At 41.3% G+C, this 24,164-nt stretch overlaps 1 protein-coding gene across 1 annotated transcript in view; it reads right to left on the bottom strand.

The window, feature by feature from the left end:
• Nucleotides 1-24,164, bottom strand: part of PTPRM (protein tyrosine phosphatase receptor type M) — a 482,851-nt gene that overhangs the window by 383,107 nt on the left and 75,580 nt on the right. Inside the window, exon 2 of the mRNA XM_081097861.1 lies at nt 21,041-21,312. Within this exon, the coding sequence (XP_080953987.1) occupies nt 21,041-21,312 (272 nt within the window). The remainder of the gene's footprint in view (nt 1-21,040; nt 21,313-24,164) is intronic.

Here is a 24,164-nt window from a genome sequence, read left to right as displayed (position 1 = left end):
CATTCATTCATTCATTCATTCATTCATTCATTCATTCATTCATTCATGTTTCTGACAAACATTAATGGAGCACCTAACATCTTTAGCCAATGTTCCAGGTTCTAAGATTAGAAAGAGAAATAAGACCCTCACCCAGTTTTCAGGGAGGTTAATGGGAATGGGAGGTCAGACAGCACCTTATCTCAAGAACTCACCTGGTAAGGAGGGAATGCCATGTTAAGAGCCAGTATGTGCAAGACAAAGGCTTAAAGTCCCTACAGGAGGCAAGGTTAAGATTCAAACTGCTTTAAGATACCGTACTTTCTGGTTAACTCCTTCGAGTGGGCTCTATGACCAGACTGAACCATGTGGAGCCCTAGGTTTTAAACAAGTAAAATTTTAAAGCTACCATAAGTGCTACAAAAGAAAAGTACAGAAACTAGAAGAACCTCTCCTGAGGAGGTGGCGTTTGAGCTGACAGATGAATGTGAATGAGCTCACAGTGTGAACAGGGCCAGGCTCCCTCCAGGGCATGTGCAAAAACTGAGGTAAATGTGGCCATGGCCACGAAGAGGAGAACTGGGACCTACAGCCTTCAGGGTCTGCTGTGACCAGATTATAGAGGCTCTGCTCACAGGGGAAGAGCGGGCAGAAAAGACACCATATTAAGAACATAGAGAGAAGGCTGTGCTGATGAAATTCAGATGGCGGAGGAGAATGTATAAAGATCGCCGCAGTGGTGAAACCCAATGGGCATTAGCCACTGCTTGATCGTGGGAGAAGCAGGCAATAGAAGAAGGGCAGCATGCTCTGAGCATCTCAGAATAGATGACATTTTTTAGATGGTGGAGCCACTTCTGAGAAAATGAGGCTAAAAGAGAAAAAATGACCAGTAAGAAGGTTATCAAATATCTCACCACAATTGTCTAAAATGTCTATTGTCAGACTATTATTAAAAAGGTCCACATGACATTGTTTTAACCTCCATTTACACATGGAAGGAATCTGGATTCACTGGGAACACCATGGGGCCTGACCAGGGATCGAACCTGTGACCTTCCAGTGCACGGGACAACCCTCCAACCAACTGCACTACCAGTCAGGGCTGAAGATGATGTCTTAAAACACTTCTTGGAGAAATGACATTTTTCACTTATATAAAACCTGCACACAGATATTTACAGAAGTTTTATTCATAACTGCTCCAAACTGGAAACAGCCCAGATGTCATTCAAATGATAAATGATTAAACAGACTGGTGCATCCATAGCATGGAATACCGCTCAGCAATAAGAGGAACTAACTACTGATGTAGCCTACAATTTGGATGAATCTCTAGAGAATTATGCTGGGTGGAAAAAAAACAATCACAAAAGATTACAAAGTATATGATTCCATTTATGTAACGTTGTATAATGTCTAAATTTAGAAACAAAGGACAGATTAGTGATTGCCAGGGTTAAGAATGAAGGGAGAAGGCACAGGAGGGAGATGGGTGTGGTTACAAAGAACGAAATGGACAATCTTCATGATGTTAGAACTGTTAAGATCTTCACTAGGGTGGTGGATATACAAATCTACTCAGTCATAAAATTGTATATCGTTTATAGCACCATGATTCACAACAGATAAAACATGGAAACAATCCAAGTGTCCGCTGAAGAATAAATGGGTAAGCAAAATATGGTGCATACTTACAAAGGAATAATATTCAGTCTTAAAAAGGAAGGAAATTCTGATATGCTACAACATGGCTGAACCTTGAGGACATCATGATAAGTGAAGTAAGTCACAGAAGGGCAATTACTATATGATCCCATGTAAACGAGACACCTAGAGTAGTCCAATTCATAAAGACAAAAAGTAGAATGGTGTTTGCCAGGAACTAAGGGAAAGGGGAAATAGGAAGTTATTGTTTTATGTGGTGTGGCGTTTCAGTTTTATAAACTGAAAAGCATTTTTGAAATGGATGGTGGTAAAGGTTGCAGTATTATGTATGCATGTATTTAATACAACTTAAACATTATTAAGATGATAAAATTTACATTATTTGTACTTTACCACTTAAAAACAATTGTATAGAACTGAATACACACACACACACGTATGCATGCATAAGTAAGGTAAAATGAGAAACTTAAAAAAACTCTGTAGATTTTAACAATGTCAATATTCAGGTTGTGATAATATATACATTAAGTTAGCAAAATGTTACCATCAGAGGAAACAGGGTAAAGTGTACACAGGAACCTGCATTATTTCTTACTATTGCATCTGACTCCACAACTATCTCAATAAAAATTAAATTAAAAATATATAGATAAGTTACCATTTACATAATATGTTACATACACTGGGAACATATCACACCATTATTTTATGTATTAGTTCATCAAAAATCCTTCAAGAAATAAATATTTCAAGAATGTGCCATGAGTGTATTGTAGATACAACTTTAAAACCCAGTCTTTCTGATTCCAAATATCAAGATATTTTCTCTAGTGCACATTGCCTGAATAAACACTTCAACCCCAGCATTTGTTTGTTTGTGAAACAGATACAAAAATGGAGAAAGCAATCAGCAAAGCCTCAAATGGAAAAGCTCAGGACGCCTCCGAGATAAGAAGTCATCCCAGATACACCTGCTAGACTAGGTGACATTGCCACAGTGCCACCACACTGAAATACAAACCACACGGGGAAGAGAAGAGGCCCAGTGGTCGAACAGAAATGAAATAAAACTTTGTCCTGTTCATAAATTTAATTATTTTTTCACTGACAATATGCAGGAAGAAAGAGATGCAGGGATATTCCCGCAAATTAATCTCTCTACTTTGAGTCTATAAGAAGACAATTGTGGGGACACAAAGCTGATGAACATTGTAGAGGAAAAAGACTTCCCAAGGCAAACAGCCATATCCTACCCAGCCGGGGACAGCAACCGTGGGCAGTGCAGGGACCAGCTAGCTGTTCTGGTCAGAATGGCCACTTCACTGACTGATGTCCATGACCACCAGCTACCCGAGAACAGCATCGCTCTGATCATGAAATGGTATTTTGAAAGTTGTACCCCAAAACCTTTATCCAATATTCCTTCCTCTTATCTGTCCTCCCTTCATTCTTCTCTCCCTCCCTCCCTCCCTCCCTCCCTCTCATTCATTCATTCATTCACTACCCCAAGTGTCATCTCCATTTCAGGCACTCAGATAAGCACTTAGAATATATCATAAAGAGAACAAATGAAAACCCCTTTTCTTATCAAAATTCGCCTTAGAGAAAATTATATTTTTACTTTATCAACTACAAGGGCTGAAGTATCTCATAAAAGCAGAATAATCTTTATCATGTCCATATAAAACATGATTGTGTGGACTTATTTTTGAAGTTGATATGTGTGCATATAATGCACAATATTTTATTTAAATCAGAATGGGGCCATGACCTTACCAAAGAAAGAGAGAAAGGAAGAAGGGGAAGAAATAACAGACCTAGAAAAGTCACTTTGAAACCTCTGAACCTGTTTTTCATCTGCCACTAAAAGCTCAAAGATTAAGTCTTATTACCCAAATATTCCCAAATATTTACAGAATATTTAATATGCTCTAGGGGATCCATAAAAGTGAAATAATTTTATGCAATTTAAGCTTTAGTTGGTGAAAAAATAAGGAATATTCATTCTACTTGGTGAAAAAATAATGAAAGAACAGAAGACTACAATAGCCAAATGACAGATGGGAACAATAAGGAGCTCCCATGACTGTGACCCTCTCCGCCACAGGACTGCATCCTCCTGACCACACCAACCAGGAAGTCTGTGACACAGCCAACACGAACTGCAGCCCAATTTCCCGGCCCGTCAGTATAAACACAAAGATGTCCCAGCAAGGACTTACCAAGTGTCCCCCCTAGACTAGAAAGAGACTTTGCTACAAGCTCTCCAACTTTCCCAGCAAGATGACTCCCAATGAGGCCTCCTTGAACGAATTAAACACATGCTTACTCCTAAAACTGTTTCTGCTCCCCTTAGTCCTCCAACTGAAACACCAAGAAGCAAAGAAAGATAGTGTCTGATTATGAAAACACTAAGAGAATAATGGACTGCCCTTTTAGTTCATTGAAAACTTTGTAAAGTAAATTTCTGGAACTGGACAGTTTTGAGCACTAACTTTCAGCTACTTGTAGAGACAAAAATAGGAAAACAATCTTTATAGATATGTTTATGTGTCTACACATATAAACATGGATATATACTTATATGTAATATGTAAAATGAAATTTTATATGACACATTTAAGTGTTTTACATAAGAAGGTTATAAATTTGAAGCAATGACCAATGTTTCTTTCAAAGCAAATTTTTCAAACCACCATTTCCCAGCTCTTTCCTCATAATTTCAATTAAAGGCTTATTAGTACAAGTTTTAGTAGCTGTTTCATCAAGTTTATAATTTAGTATATAAATGTTTCAACACAGCCCTGGTTGGCGTAGCTCAATTGGTTGGCCATCATCCCCTGCACCTAAAGGTTGCTGGTTCAATTCCTGGTCAGGGCACATGTCCAGGTTGCATCCTCAATCCCCAGTAGGGGGCATGCAGGAGGCAGCTGATCCCTGTTTAGTTCTCAAGTTGATGTTTCTCTCCCTCTCTCTTCCTTTCTCTCTCTCTCTCTCTCTCTCTCTCTCTCTCTCGCAAAAAAAAATAAGTAAATAAAAAGTTTCAATTAAAAAATCTTTAAAAATAAAAACATAAATAAATGTTTCAATACATACCACAGAAAATTAAGTATCATTTGTACTGAAAAGTTTGCTATTTGAACTATGAGTAAATGAAGAGATCTGAATTTAGGTACTATAGAACAATCTTGAATTGACTTCTAACTTGATTTTAACACTTGGCCCTTAGAAGATTAACTCTATAGTTTCTAATGAACAAGAGGGTAAAAATGCAGCTCAAAAGATGAGGCCTCTCTGAAATAGGTTTCTCAACAACAGATTTTAGCATCCTATATATAGGTTTCCTTGCCACAAACTCTTGTTATATGGCAAGCTTTCCATTTTGTACTTTTCTCTAGCCAGTGCACTTACCAAAAAAGCTTCAAAAGCAAAAATATTTTTGTCTTTTGTCAATAAGAGACTACTCATTGTAAGTGCAGGTATTGCCCTAGTGAAGTATAACAAGTATATACAGAACCCAGTGGGAGTCCCCGGAATGTCCGAAAATGCCAGCATCTAGGGCCAAATGATTGAGGTCAGAGGAAACAGTAACATTAGAACACTGACAGCGCCACCGGAAAATAAAAAAGAAAGGTTTAACAAACTGATTTGGGATGTGGCCGTGCTTGTCAAACAGAACAGAATACACTGAAAATCTGTTTTAGAAGTGAGGCTTGGTCTCCTTAGGTTGCCACACAAAGTATTTTCTTTTAAAAAAATTCAATTCAAAAAATATCTATATATTTTACAGATCCATGTCCCAAATATCTTTTGTATATATTATCTCATTTTCCCTAGTCAACCATAAGAGGGAGATAATATTAACTGCCTTTTAAGGATGAGTAGGCTGATTTAGAAAGGTTAAGTAATTTTTCTGAGGTCACACAATTAGTACATTGCAGAGTCAGGGTTTAATTCTAGGTCTATTTTACTTCCAAGTCTGGACTCTTTTTGTTACCAAAGTGCCTGAACTAGTAGGTATAAGAGGGTCTATATATGTAGAATATGTATGCATATACATATACACAAACACACACATATATTTCCTATATAATAAAAGCATAATATGCAAATTGACCAAATGGCGGACCAGTGGGCGGTGGGTGGTGGGCGGGGCTGGTGAGCAGGTGGCACCAGGCCAGCCAAGCTGGCCCCTGATTGGCTTGCCTGGCCACCTTCTACAGAGGGAGGCCAATGGCAAGGCGATGGGGGGCAGGGCTGGCTGCTCACTGCCAGTGCAGTCCCCTGATCAGTCTGCTAGTTGCCTCCTGCAGAGGGAGGCCAGACTGCAGCTTAGGCCCACTCCCCACCTAAGCAGTCAGTCGGACATCCCCTGAGGGCTCCCAGCCTGTGAGAGGGCACAGGCTGGGCTGAGGGACACCACTCCCCACCCCCGTGTGCATAAATTTTCATGCACCAGGCCTCCAGTATATATATAAAATGAAAAACTATGTATACACACAAGTATATTCATCCTTTAATGCATAAAATTTTTACTTCCAGATTTTAGTAAGAAATGCAATCATCTACTCAACCTAGAAATATCGATGCAAGGAACATAGTTTTAACAACATACATATTAAGACAAGGTTAGCAAACTGAAGCCAACTAAGATTTGGCCCCAACTTCTGTTTTTGTATTGCCCACAAACTAAAGATGGTTTTTATTGTGTTCAATTGGTGGAAGAGTATTAAAAAAAAGAATAGTGCTTTCTGTTATATGAGAATTTTATGAAATTCAAATTTCAATGCTCATAAATAAGATTTTGTTGGAACACAGCCATGCTCATTCATTTCCCTGTTGTCTAGGATGACTCTCACATAACAGCAGAGTTGAGTAGTTGCCACTGAGACCATCTGGCCCACAAAGACTGAAATATTTACTACCCAGCCTCCTGCTTTAAGAGAAAACATTCCTGCTTGGCTCACCAACAAAGTGCCATTACTCTGGATAACAAGAAAGTACTTATCAAGGGCAATAGTTTGTCACAACCAAGCTACTGCACTTCCTGTGGAAACCGTGTGTTCCAGCAATGGCAGGGAGAAAGAACCCTGCTTGCCTGACTTGTTTCAACTGTATTACACGAGTGGTATTTTAAATGCCCACTTAAGTATGTAATGGCATTTTTAACTTTTTAAAAAGCATAATTGTAATATACCAAAATAAAACCATAGACACAAATTGTTTTATAAACCTCAAAACACTGTATAAAATACATTTAAAGTAAAATAAAACACAACTCATTTAACAGTCAAATCTTCTATAAACACCTGAACTACTGAAAATTTATAACTCTTTACTATTAAAACGTGACCCTTAGATCTCATTCTACACAATGTTCTCTGGTATTAGCAAGATTTTAGCTAAATGTTTTTGTTTGCTTGTACTAATTTGTGATTTCAGTAGTTCCTCCCTTATATATTCCAAGCCTGAAATTGCAGATAATATTGAACCGTATACATGCCTTTTGTTCCTATACATACATACCTATGATGCAGTTTAATTTATAAATTAGGCATAGTAAGTGATTAACAATAATAACTAATACTAAAATAGAACAATCATAACAATATATTGTAATCAGAGCTGAATTTTCCCACTCTCTCTCTCACCTCTCCCCCTGGTAACTGATCTAATAATAGAGCAGCTACTGACAAGTGGGCAAGGAGTGTCTTTAGTGTGGAGACATTGGACAGCGGGATGATTCTCGTCTCAGGTGGGACCAAGTGACAAGTTTCCAGATGTCATCATGCTACTCAGAACTGCACACTATTTAAAACCTGTGAACTGTTTAGCTCTGGAATTTTTCATTTAATATTTTCAGACCACAGTTGACCATGGGTAACTGAAATCGCAGAAGGTGAAATTGCAGATAAGAGGGATCTAACTACTATATTTGAAAAGCTGAAAGCTACAGTGGTGGCTAAAGTAGTGGCTCAGTATGACAGACCACAAAGTCATCCTATCTTATTCGGGAGTAATTTACTACAACACAGTATTTAATCTTACAAAATCTTTTGTTGGATCTGACTTAATTGGAAAATATAATTAATCTTCATTATTTGCAGATTCTGTATTTGTGAATTTGCCTACTCATTAATTTATTTGAAACCCACAATCAATACTTGCAAAGCTTCCATGGTCATTTGTGAATGTGTACAGTATGGAAAAAACTTGAGTTGCCCACCATACTTATGCCAACTGAGGTTGAAGAAGGTAACTTACTGCCTTCCTGTTTCAGCTCTTATACTGTAAACATGTGTCCTTATTCCAGTCTATGTAATGCCACATATTTCACATTTTCTGCCTTTTATTGGTAATGTTGCTGTTTACAATGGCCTCAAGTGCAGTGTTGAGTGTTGTTCAATGTTGTTCCTCAGCGCAAGAATGCTGTCATGTGCCTTATTGCCGGGGTCCAACCCCAGCAGGTCCAGGGGTCCCCAAAGGTGTGGACAGAGTCGGCGAAGAAGGAATGACACGGAGACAGTGTTCAGTTGATCAGCAGCCTAGCCAGGATCTCTAGCCAGGATCTCCAGCCAAGTTCTGGTCTGGATCTCCAGCGAAGTTCTGTGTCCATGTTCTCTTGCTATGTTCTCCAGCCAGGTTCTCCAGCCAAGTTCTGGTCTGGATCTCCAGAGAGGTTCTGCTCTGGATCTCCAGCGAAGTTCTGGTTAGGATCTCCAGCCAGGTTCTGTGTCCATGTTCTCTTGCTAGGATCTCCAGGTTCTCCAGCCAGGTTCTGTAGCTATGTTCCCTCGCTAGGTTCTCCAGTCAGGTTCTCTCCAGGTTCTCTCCAGGTTCTCCAGCCAGGTTCAGTCACCAGGTTCTAGTTAGGTTCTCTTGCCAATTTCTGTAGTCAGGTTCAGTCCAGGATCTTTTGCCATGTTCTCTCGCTAGGTTCTGTCTCTAGGTTCTGAGGCCAGTTTCTGTCCAGGATCTTTTGCCATGTTCTCTCCAGCAAAGTTCTTCTGTCTCTAGAGAACGTTCTGTGTAGGTTCTGTGCCAATTTCTGTCTCTCTTCTGTCTTCTCACATCTGTATTTATACCAGTTGATTCCAATCCTATCAATCTCTATTTCAAAGGTTAGGGCGTTTCTTATCTCCATTCCAGGGAGTAAAGATTATGTAGCTTAAGCATGATTGTTCGTAGTTAAAGTGATTAATTACCTACCTGGCACTTAGTTAAGAGGTTTTATTCCCTCCCTAACTTCAGGGGAAAATCCCTACCTAGGGAAACAACCTTTCTCAGAGACCTTGGTTAAAACACATAGTGCCTAGAAGGTGAGCAAACATATTAAGAACAGTATGCCATATATGCCAGGTCCCTTGAAACAGCAAGCATGGACCAGCTCCCGGCACCTTATGGAGAAAATACATGTTAGATAAGCTTCATTCAGGTCTGAGCCACAGTGCTATTGGCTGAGTTCAATGTGAAAAATCAACAACACATGTTAATTTAAAAAGGAGTCTTTAAGAGAAACACACACACACACACACACAAATAAGGTTATGTGTTGACTGGCTGATGAAAATGTTTTGACCACTGGGTTGCAGAATTAATCCTGTATTTTCCACATCAGCAACCATTGGGTATTCATTCACCCAGCGGTGGCTGTGACTTTATGGGACATAACAACTGAGATTAATGAGGATCGGTGGTATTAGAGTGACTTGGTTTATTCTGAGTCCCCGCTTCTATCAAAGTACTTGGATGTAGGAAGGACTCAATATTCACTTTTGCTAATGGTTCCAAGATATTACGTGTAGCCATGGGATGTAAACAAATGTAAAATGGAGAGGACCAATATTCACTCAATTACTCAACAAACAGCATCCCAGGAGATAATAAGCTGTATCCCCATGGCCTTTGGGAAAGCCATGTGCTCTCAGGTAGGAAATGTGAATGAAAATAGGGCTATGAGATAAGCCGGACAAGCTCAAGGGGGCCACAAGGCACGCCTGACAAGCTCAGTGAACGAAAGTAAGCCCACAGGATGGTCTGATCATAAATTGCTAACTGGGGCGGCCATGGCAGGGAGTCACATCCCAGGCCTACAGCTTCCTTAGCAAAGGTCAATCTTTACCTTAAATGAGCCCTGTCCTCTCTTCTTATACTTCTAAGAAAACATACCTTTGAAATGTCAGAATAATTTTCTTTTATAGACCCCTCAAAGGCATAACTGCAGGCACTCAAGCACATGACCACAGAACCTCTCATAGTTATCTTGTTGCCCGCATACCATCTCCATGTGCTGTAAATGCTAATTATTAATTGTCCTGTACCGACCAATATAAAAGAAGTATGTGTTTCTCCATTTTGCTTTTTATGCAGTCCTAGATGTTTCTCTGCTCTGCTTTCTCCTACCTCCTTAATCTACCACCAACGGACTTCATGTACTTCCTTACATTTTCTCCTTTGATTCTAAAATCATAAAAGGAATAGAAAAACAAACAGTCATTCTCCACTATTTCCCCAATTCACTGAGGTCTTGTTTCCAGGCATGTCCTCAAAAATTTGGCCCAAATAAACTCTCATAAAACTTTTCTATAGGTTTGTACATTCGTTCGTGAGCAGAAACAACCAGTTAACGATGGATTCTCATTGCTCAGGAAGAGCCATCCCGGATGCTGGCCTATAAGGGGTTTGACATGGGGTTCTCCTTCAGCGGCCGGCCAAACAGGAGACAGGAAGCAGTTTAACACTGCAGCATCTCTGATCCTCCCCGCTTCAGTGAAGAGCAAAATTAGCTTTTCATGCTGCTACTTTCCCTTGCCGTGTGTGAGCAAAGAAGTTTGCTTACCAACCCAAATACTCACCACGGAAAACATGTTGGTGGGAGTCTTTTGCCGGTTCCTTAGAACCAAGGGGATTAAATGGCATATGTCTGTCCTCCCATACATAATCTAGTAGATCCTTCCTGGTTTTGATTTGAATAAAGAGCTAAGGTGGATCATACCCATTTACAAAACCATTACTTTTATTTCTTTTCCAAATGAGTTAAATAAACACCAAAACCGTATACCGTAAAATAAATGTTCCTATAATGATAAAGAGTCAAAGCAAAACCACAAATTGTGTGATCTTAAGAAAATCAGGAATAAAATATTAAAGCATTGGTTTATATGGGCATGTTATCAAAGTAAAGTAAAAACCTACTACTTTCCCAAAGGTAAAGGCATTCAAAGGATAAGAGTCACAGTGCAGTGAACTCTCAGTGCTTTCTTATGTCTGTTCATTAAAGTGGTTCTTAAAGGACTTCATCTGTTTTTTTTTTTTTACCCAATAAACATGACTTCCTCAGTTTTCTTTTTATTTTCCCTTCCAAATTTGAAACACTAATGTTCTTTTCAAATCATTTCTAATCATAGCTCAAATACCCATTGTATAAAATGAAATATGGAATAAAATTAAGGCAGAGTGGAGAAAAGAAAAACACAAGAAATAACAGACCACAAAGAAGTATAAGATGTTAACCCAGAAGAAATATTTTTTCTTGATCATCAAATAATAAGCACAGACTAAGAATAAAACTTAGAGATGAGGTTAAATTTAAAATATATACATTTAAAAAGTATTATCTTTGAAGATGAAAAGCCATCATGTGAATCCATGTACCTCCTAAATGCAGCTCTAGGTCCATACTAAAGTGCCAGCCTGTTGTCCCCATTGATTTCTTAAAATAGACTGCTCATCTTTTTAAAGTACAAAATGCAGAGGACAGGGCAACTGCTTAGAATAGCTTTCCTGCTTGATACCCAGTTATATTTCATGGCCACATCTAATTCCCCATGTCAGCCTCAAGAAGGGATGCAATTCAATTGTCTTGCACTTGGAATAAGGGCCATAAGGTATGAAATTTATGGAGTCAGGGAATGCTCTATTTTTCCATTAGTACATTTCAGTATTTCCCAAGTGTGCTCCAGGGAACACTAGATTCGAGATGCTCTGCAAAAACCTAAATTGATGCCCAAAACTCCAGCTGGGCACCTGTACCTGCCATTTGTCCCTCCTGGAGATTTGGAAACATACCCTGACTTCGAAATGACTTGCAATACAGAGTGTGTTCAACTTTGTTTAAATCAGTGCTTCTTCTCATTTTGTCAACTAATATGCTTCAGCATTCCTCATATTTGTGGACCACAATTTGGAAAAGACCTATTCAGATCTAAAAAACTGGCTCTGAGCAGCAAATTCATGAGAAGCTGCTCCCTTTCAGGGTGGGCTTTACATGAAGTTCTGGTAACATAAGTGAGCTGGAGGCAAACACAGCCAAGAGGTGGAGGTGGCTGTGTGGGGAGTAAAAGTTAGAGCTAAATGTGAAGAGATGGGTAAGATCTCAGCTGCTCATGTACCAGGGAAGATGTCAGACTGATAAAGGTAAATCTGGGTTTAGCGTCCCTAAAGGGCAAGTTCCGTAAGTCCTCCCTGCACAGAAAATTCTGAGCAGGGATCAGCTGGAATCCACTCCTCCTCTTTTCCCAGGACCTTCGGTACCTCAGGAATTTGTTTTAACAGGGAGGCTTCTCAACCTGTGGGTCGCGACCCCTTTCGGGGTCGAACAACCCTTTCACAGGGGTCGCCTAAGACCATCGGAAAACACATATATAATTACATATTGTTTTGTGATTAATCACTATGCTTTAATTATGTTCAATTTGTAACAATGAAATTGGGGGTCACCACAACATGAGGAACTGTATTAAAGGGTCGCGGCATTAGGAAAGTTGAGAACCACTGCTCTAGAGAAACAAGAAGACTGCCATCCTTCCAGGACTTTACCCTCACATTCTCTCTTGTCACTGCCCACTGCCCCCAGCCCAGGCCCTTTATTGAGAGGCATTGGGGGAGGAGATTTCAAGGCTACCTGAGCTTTTTTCTCTTTGCAGAGTAACCATTTGCATGAAAGATCACTGCCTTCCTAGTCTCTGGCTAAACTCAGAAGAACTATATTCCAAAGCAGGGAGAAATACAGTGAGTATGGGATTCCAGCAGCCTCTCTGGGTGCAATGCAGGGTAAGGAATCCACAAAAGTTGATGGGTGGCCTCTGAAAACTTGTGGGGCCTGAGAAAAGAGGAGGGCTAGAAGTAAAATCAAAGCAGAATCTTTGCGTTTTGTTTTAAATGAGCACAATAAAGCAAGAGGGTGCTTATGAGAGTAAAATACTATTTTTAAACTGGTAGGAAGTCAATGCCTAAATCAAAGGAAGTAGGTGCTGCAGCCCAGGTGCACTGATGAAAACAGGTAGCAGGTACTTCTCACTTCCCACTGCTGCCACCCAACAGAGGGGCAGGTTGTAAGTGGCAGTAATCAAGACAAACATTAATTAAGGAATTAAATATGTGTTAATCACCAAATAGTTGACAGTTTATGTTTTAATGACTAGTAATTAACCCCAAATTAGCTGTATTCTGTGGAGTTTATCATTGGGATTTGTACCTGTGGAATACTACTCTCCTATAAGTAAGAAAAGCAACTTAAAATAACTACTTTGGCAAGAACACTTTACTCTGCTAAGAAAAGTTTTTGAAACTCTAGAAATGCATAATGAGGATATTATTGGGGGGAAAGCTACAAAAACAAGAGATGCCCAAAACATCCTACTATATTATCAAAAGTACACAGGGTGGTTGTGTCTAATTTATTGAAAACATCCCCAAATTGAGTAACTGCAAAACTCAGATTCTTACAAGATAAAAAACAACTAAGTCTTTTGTAAGGAGTGACACAGTAGGAACTAAAGTGCTCCACTATTAGCTGATTCCCTTTTTACTGTCTTCCACAAATCTTAAACTCAATAAACTACCACCACTTATTGAGAGGTTAGCATGTCCCAAATGCGCTTTTTCTTTCATCTTAATGCCCTGCACAGCCTTTATACTTAGTCCCATAATTAGGGAAGTAAATCCCAGTAAGTTTATATCAGTTGCCTGAGTTTAGACATAAACAGGGCTGATACTCAAATCCAGCTTTGTCTGACCCAAAACATATGTTCTTTTGGTATACTCTGATGATGCCCAGTTTCAAGCAACATGAAATTAAAAGAGTTAATCCAGCCTGGCCAGTGTAGCTCAGTGGTTGAGTGTCAACTCATGCACCAAGAGGTTGATGGTTTGGTTTCTGGCCAGGGCACATGCCCAGGTTGCTGGCTCGAGCCCCAGTAGGAGGCGTGCAGGTGGCAGGCTATCAATGTTTCTCTCTCATCGATGTTCCTATATCTCTCTCCCTTTCTCTCTCTCTAAAAATCAACAAAAATACATGTTTCTAAAAAGAGTTAATTCATCAATCTTAACTCATTATATCAAAACTACTTTTAGAAGTGTAAAATGCATGTTTTAGAAGCAAAGTACTATATGAGTAAAATTAAGAATGATCTACTCACTGTACATTAATTCTTTTAGATCTCTATAGTGTGTCTTGGCTAAGTATAATAGCCTAACTACTAGTGCAGAGGTGATGTCTGGGGGGTAGCTGAGTCCCTGTGCACAGAAATATAATAGCCACATAAAATAGACTCACTTCCTCAGGCTAGTGCAGAACTCCATATAGAAAACTCTATATGGGAAATCAGTTCAAAGGCAGACAGACTCATGCAGGTTTCATGTTTCTAAGAGCATTAGGATATGACAGCCTGTCTCCTCAGTAAGCATGCACCAGGACACAGACTGGGGACCGCAGGGAGCAGCAGGGAAGCCCCTTCCCAGGGCAGTGCTGCCTGAACACAGGCAACTGACGTTTCTGACTTTTTTTCTGATCATTTCGTATTAGGATATGTTAGGCCAGGGTGGAAATAGGATGTGGTAGGTACTTTCTTTCTTCATTTCCGTTAATACAGCTTGTCTTCCTCATCCCAACAGGGAAACATCATTCTGGGCTTATCTGATGATTTGAAGACCTATTATTGCTGAGAGTTTGTAAGTTTCCTGCTGACATCCCTCTTGTATCATCTAGAGAGTGCCATTTACCTTATAGCTTATGTTACCATTAGGGTAATGACTTCAGTATGCTTACCAGCCAGCAGATAGAGCAGAAATACAAGGGAAGTACTACCTTAACTATGCCTTTAAAACTTTAAAGGCTGATGCTCAGTTGGAGATCTCAGAAATTAAATGAGCAAATGCATTTTTAGTGGATCCAAGCCCTTTAGAGATGTTGATTACCAGGTTCATCAACACTTGGCAACACTATATTAAATTAAAGAGTCTCTACAAATCCACCTTTAAATTCAAAGTATGAAGCTATTCCTAATGAATCTCCCAGTGAACCAAAAAGCTAGAATGAAAATTCAGTTCCAGTTCATGATGATAAATCACGTACTGCTCAGTAATGCAAGGGAAGTCAGAGGGAAAGGGGGGGGGGGAGTGAGTTGGGGGGAGGGAGTGTCCAAGGTTTACAATTAGGAAGGAAGAATATTTTATTCCAAAGAAATCAATAAAAAAAGAATTCAGTGAAACTAGCAATGGTTTGATATACAGTACTACCTTTCAGTATAGTTGCTAATTCCTTTTGAAAGACTTATCTCCTAAGACTTTATAAATTAAAGTCTTTAATTCTGATGGTCTGAACTTGGTGTGTTAAAGGCTGCTATGAACTGAATGTTGTACCTCCCACCCCAAATTTATATGTTAAAGCTGTAACCTCCAATGTGATGATATTTTGAGATGGAGCCTTAGGAGGTAATTAGGTTTATAAGAGGTCATGAACGTGGAGCCCTCATAATGAGATTAGTGTATTTAGAAGAAGAGAAGAGAGACCAAAGCAAACTCTCTCCCCACATGTGAAGGGAAGACCTTATGAGCACACAACAGAGCATGGGAAGGCAGCCATTTATCAGCCAGAGAGGGCACGTGCCAAACAGAAAGAAGAAAATCAGGCACATGTGAGGAGGTCATACCCTCTGACCTTGTCAAGAACTGTGTCCCATTGGCCTCTATCCAGCAGATGCCTAAGAAAGAGCTTATTAGCGCAGGTTCCAGGGAGCAATGGGAACGTCACAGAACTAGGCCTTCTCCACTTTTAGACAGTCTCCTCCAAAATGAGTTTCTAAAAACATTCAGCTCTTTGCCTTGTCCACCAGAGAAAAGCCCTTTGAGGCCCAGCCTAGCAAATCCATTTCCCTGCTTTCATATTAATCCTATCAAAGGGCATTTTCATCTATGAAAGATGAAACTTTTTCCCACAGGTCATATTTTTGAATTATAACATATATTTTAATATGCTTATACAACATAAGGTATTTATTAAATATATTTCCTCAGGAAGAAAAATCACTTGTATTCTTTTTGTTTTATAAGTAAAACAATACATGTACATTGGGGAAAATTTAGAATATGACAGATGGCAGGAAAAAAATCAAAACAGTAGCTGGGGAGATACCATTTTAAAATATACTTATTTCACCACATATTGTAGAATATATATATATTAGAGGCCTGGTGCATGAGATTCGTGCACTGGAGGGAGGCTGGTCCCTCAGCCTGGCCTGCACCCTCTCGCAGTGTAGTCTGGGACCCCTTGGGGGATGTTCACCTTCTGGCTTAGGCCCGATCCCCTGCTGCTGCGCTTGCCAGCTGTGAGTCCAGCTTCTGACTGAGCGGCGCTCCCCCTGTGGGAGCACACTGGTCACCAGGGGTCAGCTCCTGCGTTGAGCGTCTGCACCCTGGTGGTCAGTGCATATCAGAGTGACTGGTTGTTCCACAGTTCGGTCAATCTGCATATTAGCCTTTTATTATATATGATGATGTGTGTGTGTGTATGTGTGTGTGTGTGTCCCTAACCTTAACCCTAATTTAAACAACTAGATTTAATATATTGCTTTACATAGGGTTTCCAATTTAAAAACATAAGCTCAGATTCATCATGAAATGTTTCTCTACAACATTATTCTTATTTTCATTTTTTAAATATATTTTATTGATTTCTTACAGAGAGGAAGGGAGAGGGATAGAGAGTTAGAAACATCGATGAGCAAGAAACATTGATCAGCTGCCTCCTGCACACCCCCCACTGGGGATGTGCCCGCAGCCAAGGTACATGCCCTTGACCGGAATCGAACTTGGGACCCTTCAGTCCGCAGGCCAACACTCTATCCACTGAGCAAAACTGGTTAGGGCAACAACATTATTCTTAATGGTTGCAAAATAAATTTTTGTACTGAGTTAGCATAAATTAATCTCTATTAGAAATAATACTGTTTCTGATTTTTCATTATTACAAATAAACAGCTCTGAATATCCTTATAGTTAATTATTTGCAACCACTCTTATTTCCTTAGAATGAATTCATAACACTAGATTGCTAAATTTTTAACACCTTTAAAATATATTGCCAAAGTGTACTCCAAATAAAAATTTTAACAATTTATATGTGAACTAACAGCTTTCACTAACCCTGCATTTCCATTTAAGAAACATTTATCACTCATTAAATACCAGAAACTGTTATAGGTATAGGGTACAAAAATAAATAAAGCAATAAATTTATAGCCTATTTACTCTCATGATCAAATCCAAAGATAGAAGAATTGACGCCTCTTCTGGGTTAAACACCAAACCTGTGGAATGAATTCATGGGTGCCTTTCATGCCATTCACTTTTCCCTCCCTGAGTCTAGCTGAGCAAACATGAGAGATGGTCCTGCATACACAATGCATTTGGCTCCTCAGTGAGCCAAAGAGATTAAGAGAAAAGTAAAATATCACAGTCCTCTTAATGCATCCTCGTAGCTTGAAATGGAGTTATTTTTAAGTACCAGGTTATTTGGAAAGGCGCTGTGGACAAAAGGAGAGAGAGCACCAAGTGACATCATTACTAATTTCCCGCTTTTTTAAAAAATATATTTTATTGATTTTTTACAGAGAGGAAGGGAGAGGGATAGAGAGTTAGAAACATTGAAGAGAGAGAAACATCGATCAGCTGCCTCCTGCATACCCCCTACTGGGGATGTGCCCGCAACCAAGATACATGCCCTTGACCATAATCGAACCTTCAGGCTGCATGAGATTCGTGCACTGGAGGGAGGCTGGTCCCTCAGCCTGGCCTGCACCCTCTCGCAGTGTAGTCTGGGACCCCTTGGGGGATGTTCACCTTCTGGCTTAGGCCCGATCCCCTGCTGCTGCGCTTGCCAGCTGTGAGTCCAGCTTCTGACTGAGCGGCGCTCCCCCTGTGGGAGCACACTGGTCACCAGGGGTCAGCTCCTGCGTTGAGCGTCTGCACCCTGGTGGTCAGTGCATATCAGAGTGACTGGTTGTTCCACCAGGAACTGGTTGTTAACCCTACCTTAACTCTGGTGCCGTGTACATATAGAAATTTTTTGATATTTGCAACCATAGTAAAACAAAGGTTTATATTTTTTATATTTATTTTATACTAGAGGCCTGGTGCACAAAAATTTGTGCACTCGGGGGGGAGGGGGGGTCCCTCAGCCTGGCCTGTGCCCTCTCACAGTCTGGGACCCCTCGGGAGATAACGACCTGCTGGCTTAGGCCTGCTCCCGGGTGGCAGAGGGCAGGCCCAATCCCTAGGTGCAGCCCCTGGTGGGGCTCAGAGCAGGGCTGATTGGGGAGTTGGGGCGCCGACCCCTGTCATGCACAGAGCAGGGCAGATTGGGAGGTTGCGATGCCACCCTCAGTCACACTCAGGGTAGGGCCGATAGGGGGGATGGGGCACCGCCCCCTGTCACACTCAAGGCAGGGTCGATGCGGAGGTTGCAGCGCCACCCCCTGTCACGCACAGAGCAGGGCCCATCACAGGGGTTGCGGCTCCTTACACTGTCATGCACAGAGCAGGGCCAATCAGGGGGTTGAGGAGCTCCCCCCTGTCACTCACAGAGTAGGGCCAATAGGAGAGTTGGGGCACCGCCCCCTGTCACACTCAGGGCAGGGCAGATCAGGGGGTTGGGGCACCGCCCTCTATCACCCACAGAGCAGGGCTGATCAGGTGGTTGGGGCGCTGCCACTGTCACACTCAGGGCAGGGCCGATGGGGAGGTTATGTGCTGGGGTCCAACCCCAGCAGGTCCAGGGGTCCCCAAAGGTGTGGACGGAGTCGGCGAAGAAGGAATGACACGGAGACAGTGTTCAGTTGATCAGCAGCCTAGCCAGGATCTCCAGCCAAGTTTTGGTCTCAATCTCCAGAGAGGTTCTGCTTAGGATCTCCAGCTGGGTTCTGTGTAGGTTCTGTGTAGGTGCTGTCTTCTTTCTGTCTCCTAAGTTCTGTCTCTGTTGTCTTGTTTCAACTGTATTTATACCAGTTGATTCCAATCCTATCAATCTCTATTACAAAGGTTAGGGCGTTTCTTATCTCCATTCCAGGGAGTAAAGATTATGTAGCTTAAGCATGATTATTCGTAGTTAAAGTGATTAATTACCCGCCTGGCACTTAGTTAAGGGATTTTATTCCCTCCCTAACTTCAGGGAAAAATTCCTACCTGGGGAAACAACCTTTCTAGGAGAGGCATCCCCTTCCTGACTTCAGGGAAAAATTCCTACCTGGGGAAACAACCTTTCTCGGAGAGGTGACCTTGGTTAAAACACACAGCACTAAGGGGAGCAAACATATTAAGAACAGTATGCTATATATGCCAGGTCCCTTGAAACAGCAAGGATGGACCGGCTCCCGGCAGTTATGGCTCTACCCCGTCACACACAGAGCAGGGCCCGTGGGGAGAGGGGGTTGGGGCGCCGCACCCTGTCACACACAGAGCAGGGCTGATCAGGGGGTTGAGGCACTGCAACCTGTCACACACAGAGCCGCAGGGCAATCAGGAGGTTGGGGAGCTCCCCCCTATCAGGCACAGAGCAGGACTGATCAGGGGGTTGGGGCGCCTTCCCCTGTCACGAACAGAGCAGGGTGGATAGGGAGGTTGTGGCCCCGCCCCCTGTCACACACAGAGCCGCAGGGTGATCAGGGGGTTTGGGCACTGCCCCCTGTCATGCTGATCCCGGTGCCGGAAGGCCTCTTGGCTCCGCTAATCCCGGTGCTGGGAGACATATTACCCTTTTACTATATAGGATAGAGGCCTGGTGCATGGGTGGGGCTGGCTGGTTTGCCCTGAAGGGTGTCCTGGATCAGGGTGGGGGTCCCCACTGGGGTGCCTGGCCAGCCTGGGTGAGGGGCTGAGGGCTGTTTTCAGGCTGACTGAAGCTCCCAACTGCTCCTTTTTTTTCTTTTTATTCTGGGCCAGCTTTAGTTCTGGGTCCAGCTCTGAGGCTTCTGCAGCTGAAACAAGGTATCTGGTTTGTTTTGGTTCTATAATTGAAACACTGTATAACTCCAGCTCTAAGATCCCGGCCTCGCTGAAAGCAGGTTTCTGGGGTTTTGTTTAGTGTCTATATTCGTTACAATGTTTCTTAAACTGCAGGCTCAGACCCTGGCAAAGCAGGCGGGGAGCGTTGGTTTCCTCTGTCAGTGAAGCAAGCAAGTCTCATGTTAGTTTCAAGCTGCCTGGCTGCCGGCCGCCATCTTGGCTGGCAGTTAATTTGCATATCTCGCTAATTAGCCAATGGGAAGGGTAGCGGTCGTATGCCAATTACCATGTTTCTCTTTTATTAGATAGGCTATTTAAATGCCATTTAACAAAGAAAAATCAACCAAAAAAATGGGTTTGCGTGTCACCTTTGACACGCATGTCATAGGTTTGCCATCACTACTATCCACTGAGCCAAACCGGTTAGGGCATAATTTCCCGCTTTTGACACCGTCAGGGTGCGCTTGGGTTACAGGAACTCTCCCACAATCAAGATGTGACATCAAGATTGCTTTTGTGCCACTCCTTAACTTCTCCTAGATCTTCACCCTTGTTATATTAAATGAGAAATTAGAGAGGCCTCAAGAGAACATCCCAAATGACAGCAGCACGGACAGCGGTTCCCCGCCTGACGAAGACTCTGCCTACATGTGGCATTTTCTTCCCATTGCTTATGGGGCTGGAGCAGGAACCTGCATCTCAATAGCTTTTCTCCATGGGGCTCACTTCTTAATGACTCATTTACCCCTGAGAGCCACTGATGGAAGAAGGGGTTGCTTCTTTTAGAATCAAGTGTTCTGTCTCCCTGAGTCAGATAAGGTTTACTTAATATAGAAAGTACAATATCCTTGCAATAGCACTTCCTGCCCTGCTCAGGTTACTGCTAATGTATGTATAAGCAAGTCTGAATTGTGTCTTTTACTCCTTTCTCAAGGCAAAATTACAAACGAAGTTTTAATACACTCCCTATTAAATAGCATAAGCTTTCCTTACCTTGGTATAAAAATCACAACAACACTTTTTATACATTCTCTGATGATACAATTTGAAGTAGATTTTTAGAAGTTAGAGGATGCATCAAAACATGAAATGAAAACTAAGAGCATACCTGATAAAAGTTAGGCCAAAAAGTACTAATGGCCAGTTCTGCCCTGTTCCATGTGCGGGTTGGCTCTCCAGATACATTCCAGATAGGGTTCCCCAAAGGCCCGTTGTTGACCTTCACGTAGACATTGAGTAACCCGGGAGCGGAGTTACTCTTGCTGGACACAAAATAGTGAAAATCAATGCAGTGGGTATCATTTTCTTTGAGCTGCGGTAAAAGGAGGTGGGCTCTCTGCCCCTCAGGTCTGCCAGATGTGTTCACCAACATGAAAGAACCTGAGAAAAGAAAATCAAAGGAGAGTCACAATCTGAAACACAACTTTCTGGTCACTCCTGAAAAGCCACCATCATTTACATGGGTCGACCCTGAAATTCCGCAACTACTTAGACTTTGAAAATCCCATCTCTCTCATACCTTTTCACCCCAAAGTATTCTCAAGATCAGTGAATGGAAAATTCCTTTGATGTCACTGAAATTAGTCTCCTAAGTAACAGAAATGTGCATAATTTGCAGACATGTGCCAACCAATCTAGTAGTCATACCCTGGAGCCCTCATAATTTTAATTTAAATAGCCACTGTGGCTATTTAAATTAAAATTAATTAAAATTCCATAACATTTAAAGTTTAGTTCCCCCATCACCCTAAACACATTTCAAGAACTCAATAGCCACATGTGGCTAGTTGCTTCCATATTTAGCAGCAGAAATATTGATCTTTTCCATCATCTCAGAAAGTTCTATAATGGTACCACCATTTGGGAATCACATACACTTTAAGATTCTCACATGACCTAGAGAGAGAGAATAGATTGGTCTGATTTGTGGAATCTTAGAGAACTTGATTGGCCTTATGAAGCTCCTTGTAGTCAATGTAATGAAATTCTTGCAGTTCAGTCCCACCATCTCTCCCCCATTGCTAAAACAACGAACTTCCTGACAGTGGGGGTGTTTTCATGATTAGGCATACTGTGGCCATCTTGAGGATGGTCGTTTTCAGAAGTCTCCCTGAGCTTTTTTCTGTCTTTACATCCATGGCACTCAGCCACCCATGGAAGTGTTTCCACATGGAGTCAAGCTTGCCAGATACCCGGGCATCAACTGTGCCATGTGGGCCCTCCCCGTGTTTAAGATCAACAGAAATGACAACTAAAATAATTATAGAAATTTTATACATCACATAAAGAAAGGTAAAAGCAAAATGTTCTAAAATGAAAGGGTAAATAGGTCATTATAAGTCTTCTTCAGCAGAGAAAAATATACTGAAACTCTGAGGAGAAACACCTAAACTTGGGAGTATAAAGATGAAAAGTAAAATACTACTCAGGTGTGCTTGAACTCATGATTTCTACTGGGTGAGGGGACTATTGCCCTTGAATACTCTTTTTTAATTTTGTAAAACATATTTTTATTGATTTCAGAGAGGAAGGGAGAGGAAGAGAGAGACAGAAACATCAATGATGAGAGAGAATTATCCATTGGCTGTCTCCTGCATGCCCCTCACTGGGGATCGAGCCTGCAACCTGGGCACATGCCCCAACCTGGAACTGAACCGCAACCTCCCGGTTCATAGGTCATGCTCAACCACTGAGCCACACCATCCAAGAGTATTCCTTTTTAAACGCTCCTCTTGTGATACATAATTTTCAAGGAGGAATGTATATATATACAACTACACACCAAACATATATATAAATATACATACACAATACTAGGAAGAGTGTGGGATTTCTATCTTGTCTACAAGCTGTGATTTCCTAAACAGAAAAACGAGAAGACTACCTTTCCCAGAGAATTATGAGGACTAAATAAGAAAACAAATGTAGGTAAATCCTTTACAAATTAATAAGATATTGTTAAAGGATCAGTATTTGAAAATGTTTGCTTATGGCTGTTACCCTCCCAGTGTCCCTAGATGAGGTAAACTAGTGTTAATGCCATTTAAGATAGACAGGAATTATCTCATAGAGAAATTAAGAAGCAGCTTACCCAGACTTTAGGATGAGTTAGTGGCAAACCAGAATTTTGAGCCTCTGAGTTTCCAGCCCATTACTCATCCTGCCACACTCCAATAACCCCATGCTTCTCTGTGTGCTGCTTGAGCATATACGAAGCAAACAAACCCCTTCATAACAGTGAAGGAAAATTACAGTCGCTATTTGAAAATGGAGCAGTTTTTCAAGAGATGAATGTTATGTACCTGTAAATGTGAAAGCTAAGCCACAAGGGAAGGGTTATCTATGGAACATATATTCCAGTAATAAGGGAAAACTGAAATGTGATTTAAGAAAGAGTTGGGGACAGAGAAAGGGAACAAGTGGCAAGAGAATGCCATTGAAATGATTTGGGTTAGCTATATACTATACAATGTAGAAATATCTTCAAAATACAAAGGATTGACCAACCCCGTAAGAAATCTAAAGCAGGCTTTTGTACTTTTCTGCTCTTGGTAAAGCTGTACTTTTCTGTTCTTAGTAAAATATAAGAAAATTTATTTCATATTCAATCACTTGGGGCTCTGTTACCTGCAACATAGCTACAATGTGTACTGAGGCATGACATGGCCTTGAGGCCATTTCCAAATCACCAAAACCTTTAGTGTTGCCACACTGCCAACATCATTTCCTGGAATGTTTCCATCATTTAAACTTGGGCAACCATGAGTGGCAAACATGACAACATGCAAAGGTTGGCAAAAGTCCGCGTTTCCCAAATCTTGTAAAGTCTAGTTTAGATGCTTGGGTGAAGCTGAAACATACAAATCCCATTTCACAGCTTGGCATAAACTTGGCAACTTCCTACCATTCTGTTCAGGAAATTACCAGGGTTCCCTAAAATGCTGTTTTCCTACTTGCACAGCCTTTCCTCCAATACTTGAATATGCTCCATCCCAGCAGAAAATGCTCTGTCAGCTTTCTGAGCTGTTGAAAGCATACAGAAATTTTTATGTTGATTTCAGAGTACATTCTATGTTACATACTCAAATGATTCTAATTTTCATACCCCTTTCTCTTTTTCCCCCCTTTTGAGCCAGAATCCAGTCTGTTTGTCACATGGCACCTTCTGTAATACAGATGACAGAGGATTAGCAAATAGGGTAGTGACATCCATGTAAGACCGAAGTACCTTT

Source organism: Myotis nattereri (genome assembly GCF_964212035.1).
Source record: "Myotis nattereri genome assembly, chromosome: 8".
NCBI lineage: Eukaryota > Metazoa > Chordata > Mammalia > Chiroptera > Vespertilionidae > Myotis > Myotis nattereri.
The sequence above is the reverse complement of the archived record's forward strand: the minus strand, read 5'-3'. Positions and strand labels throughout refer to the sequence as shown.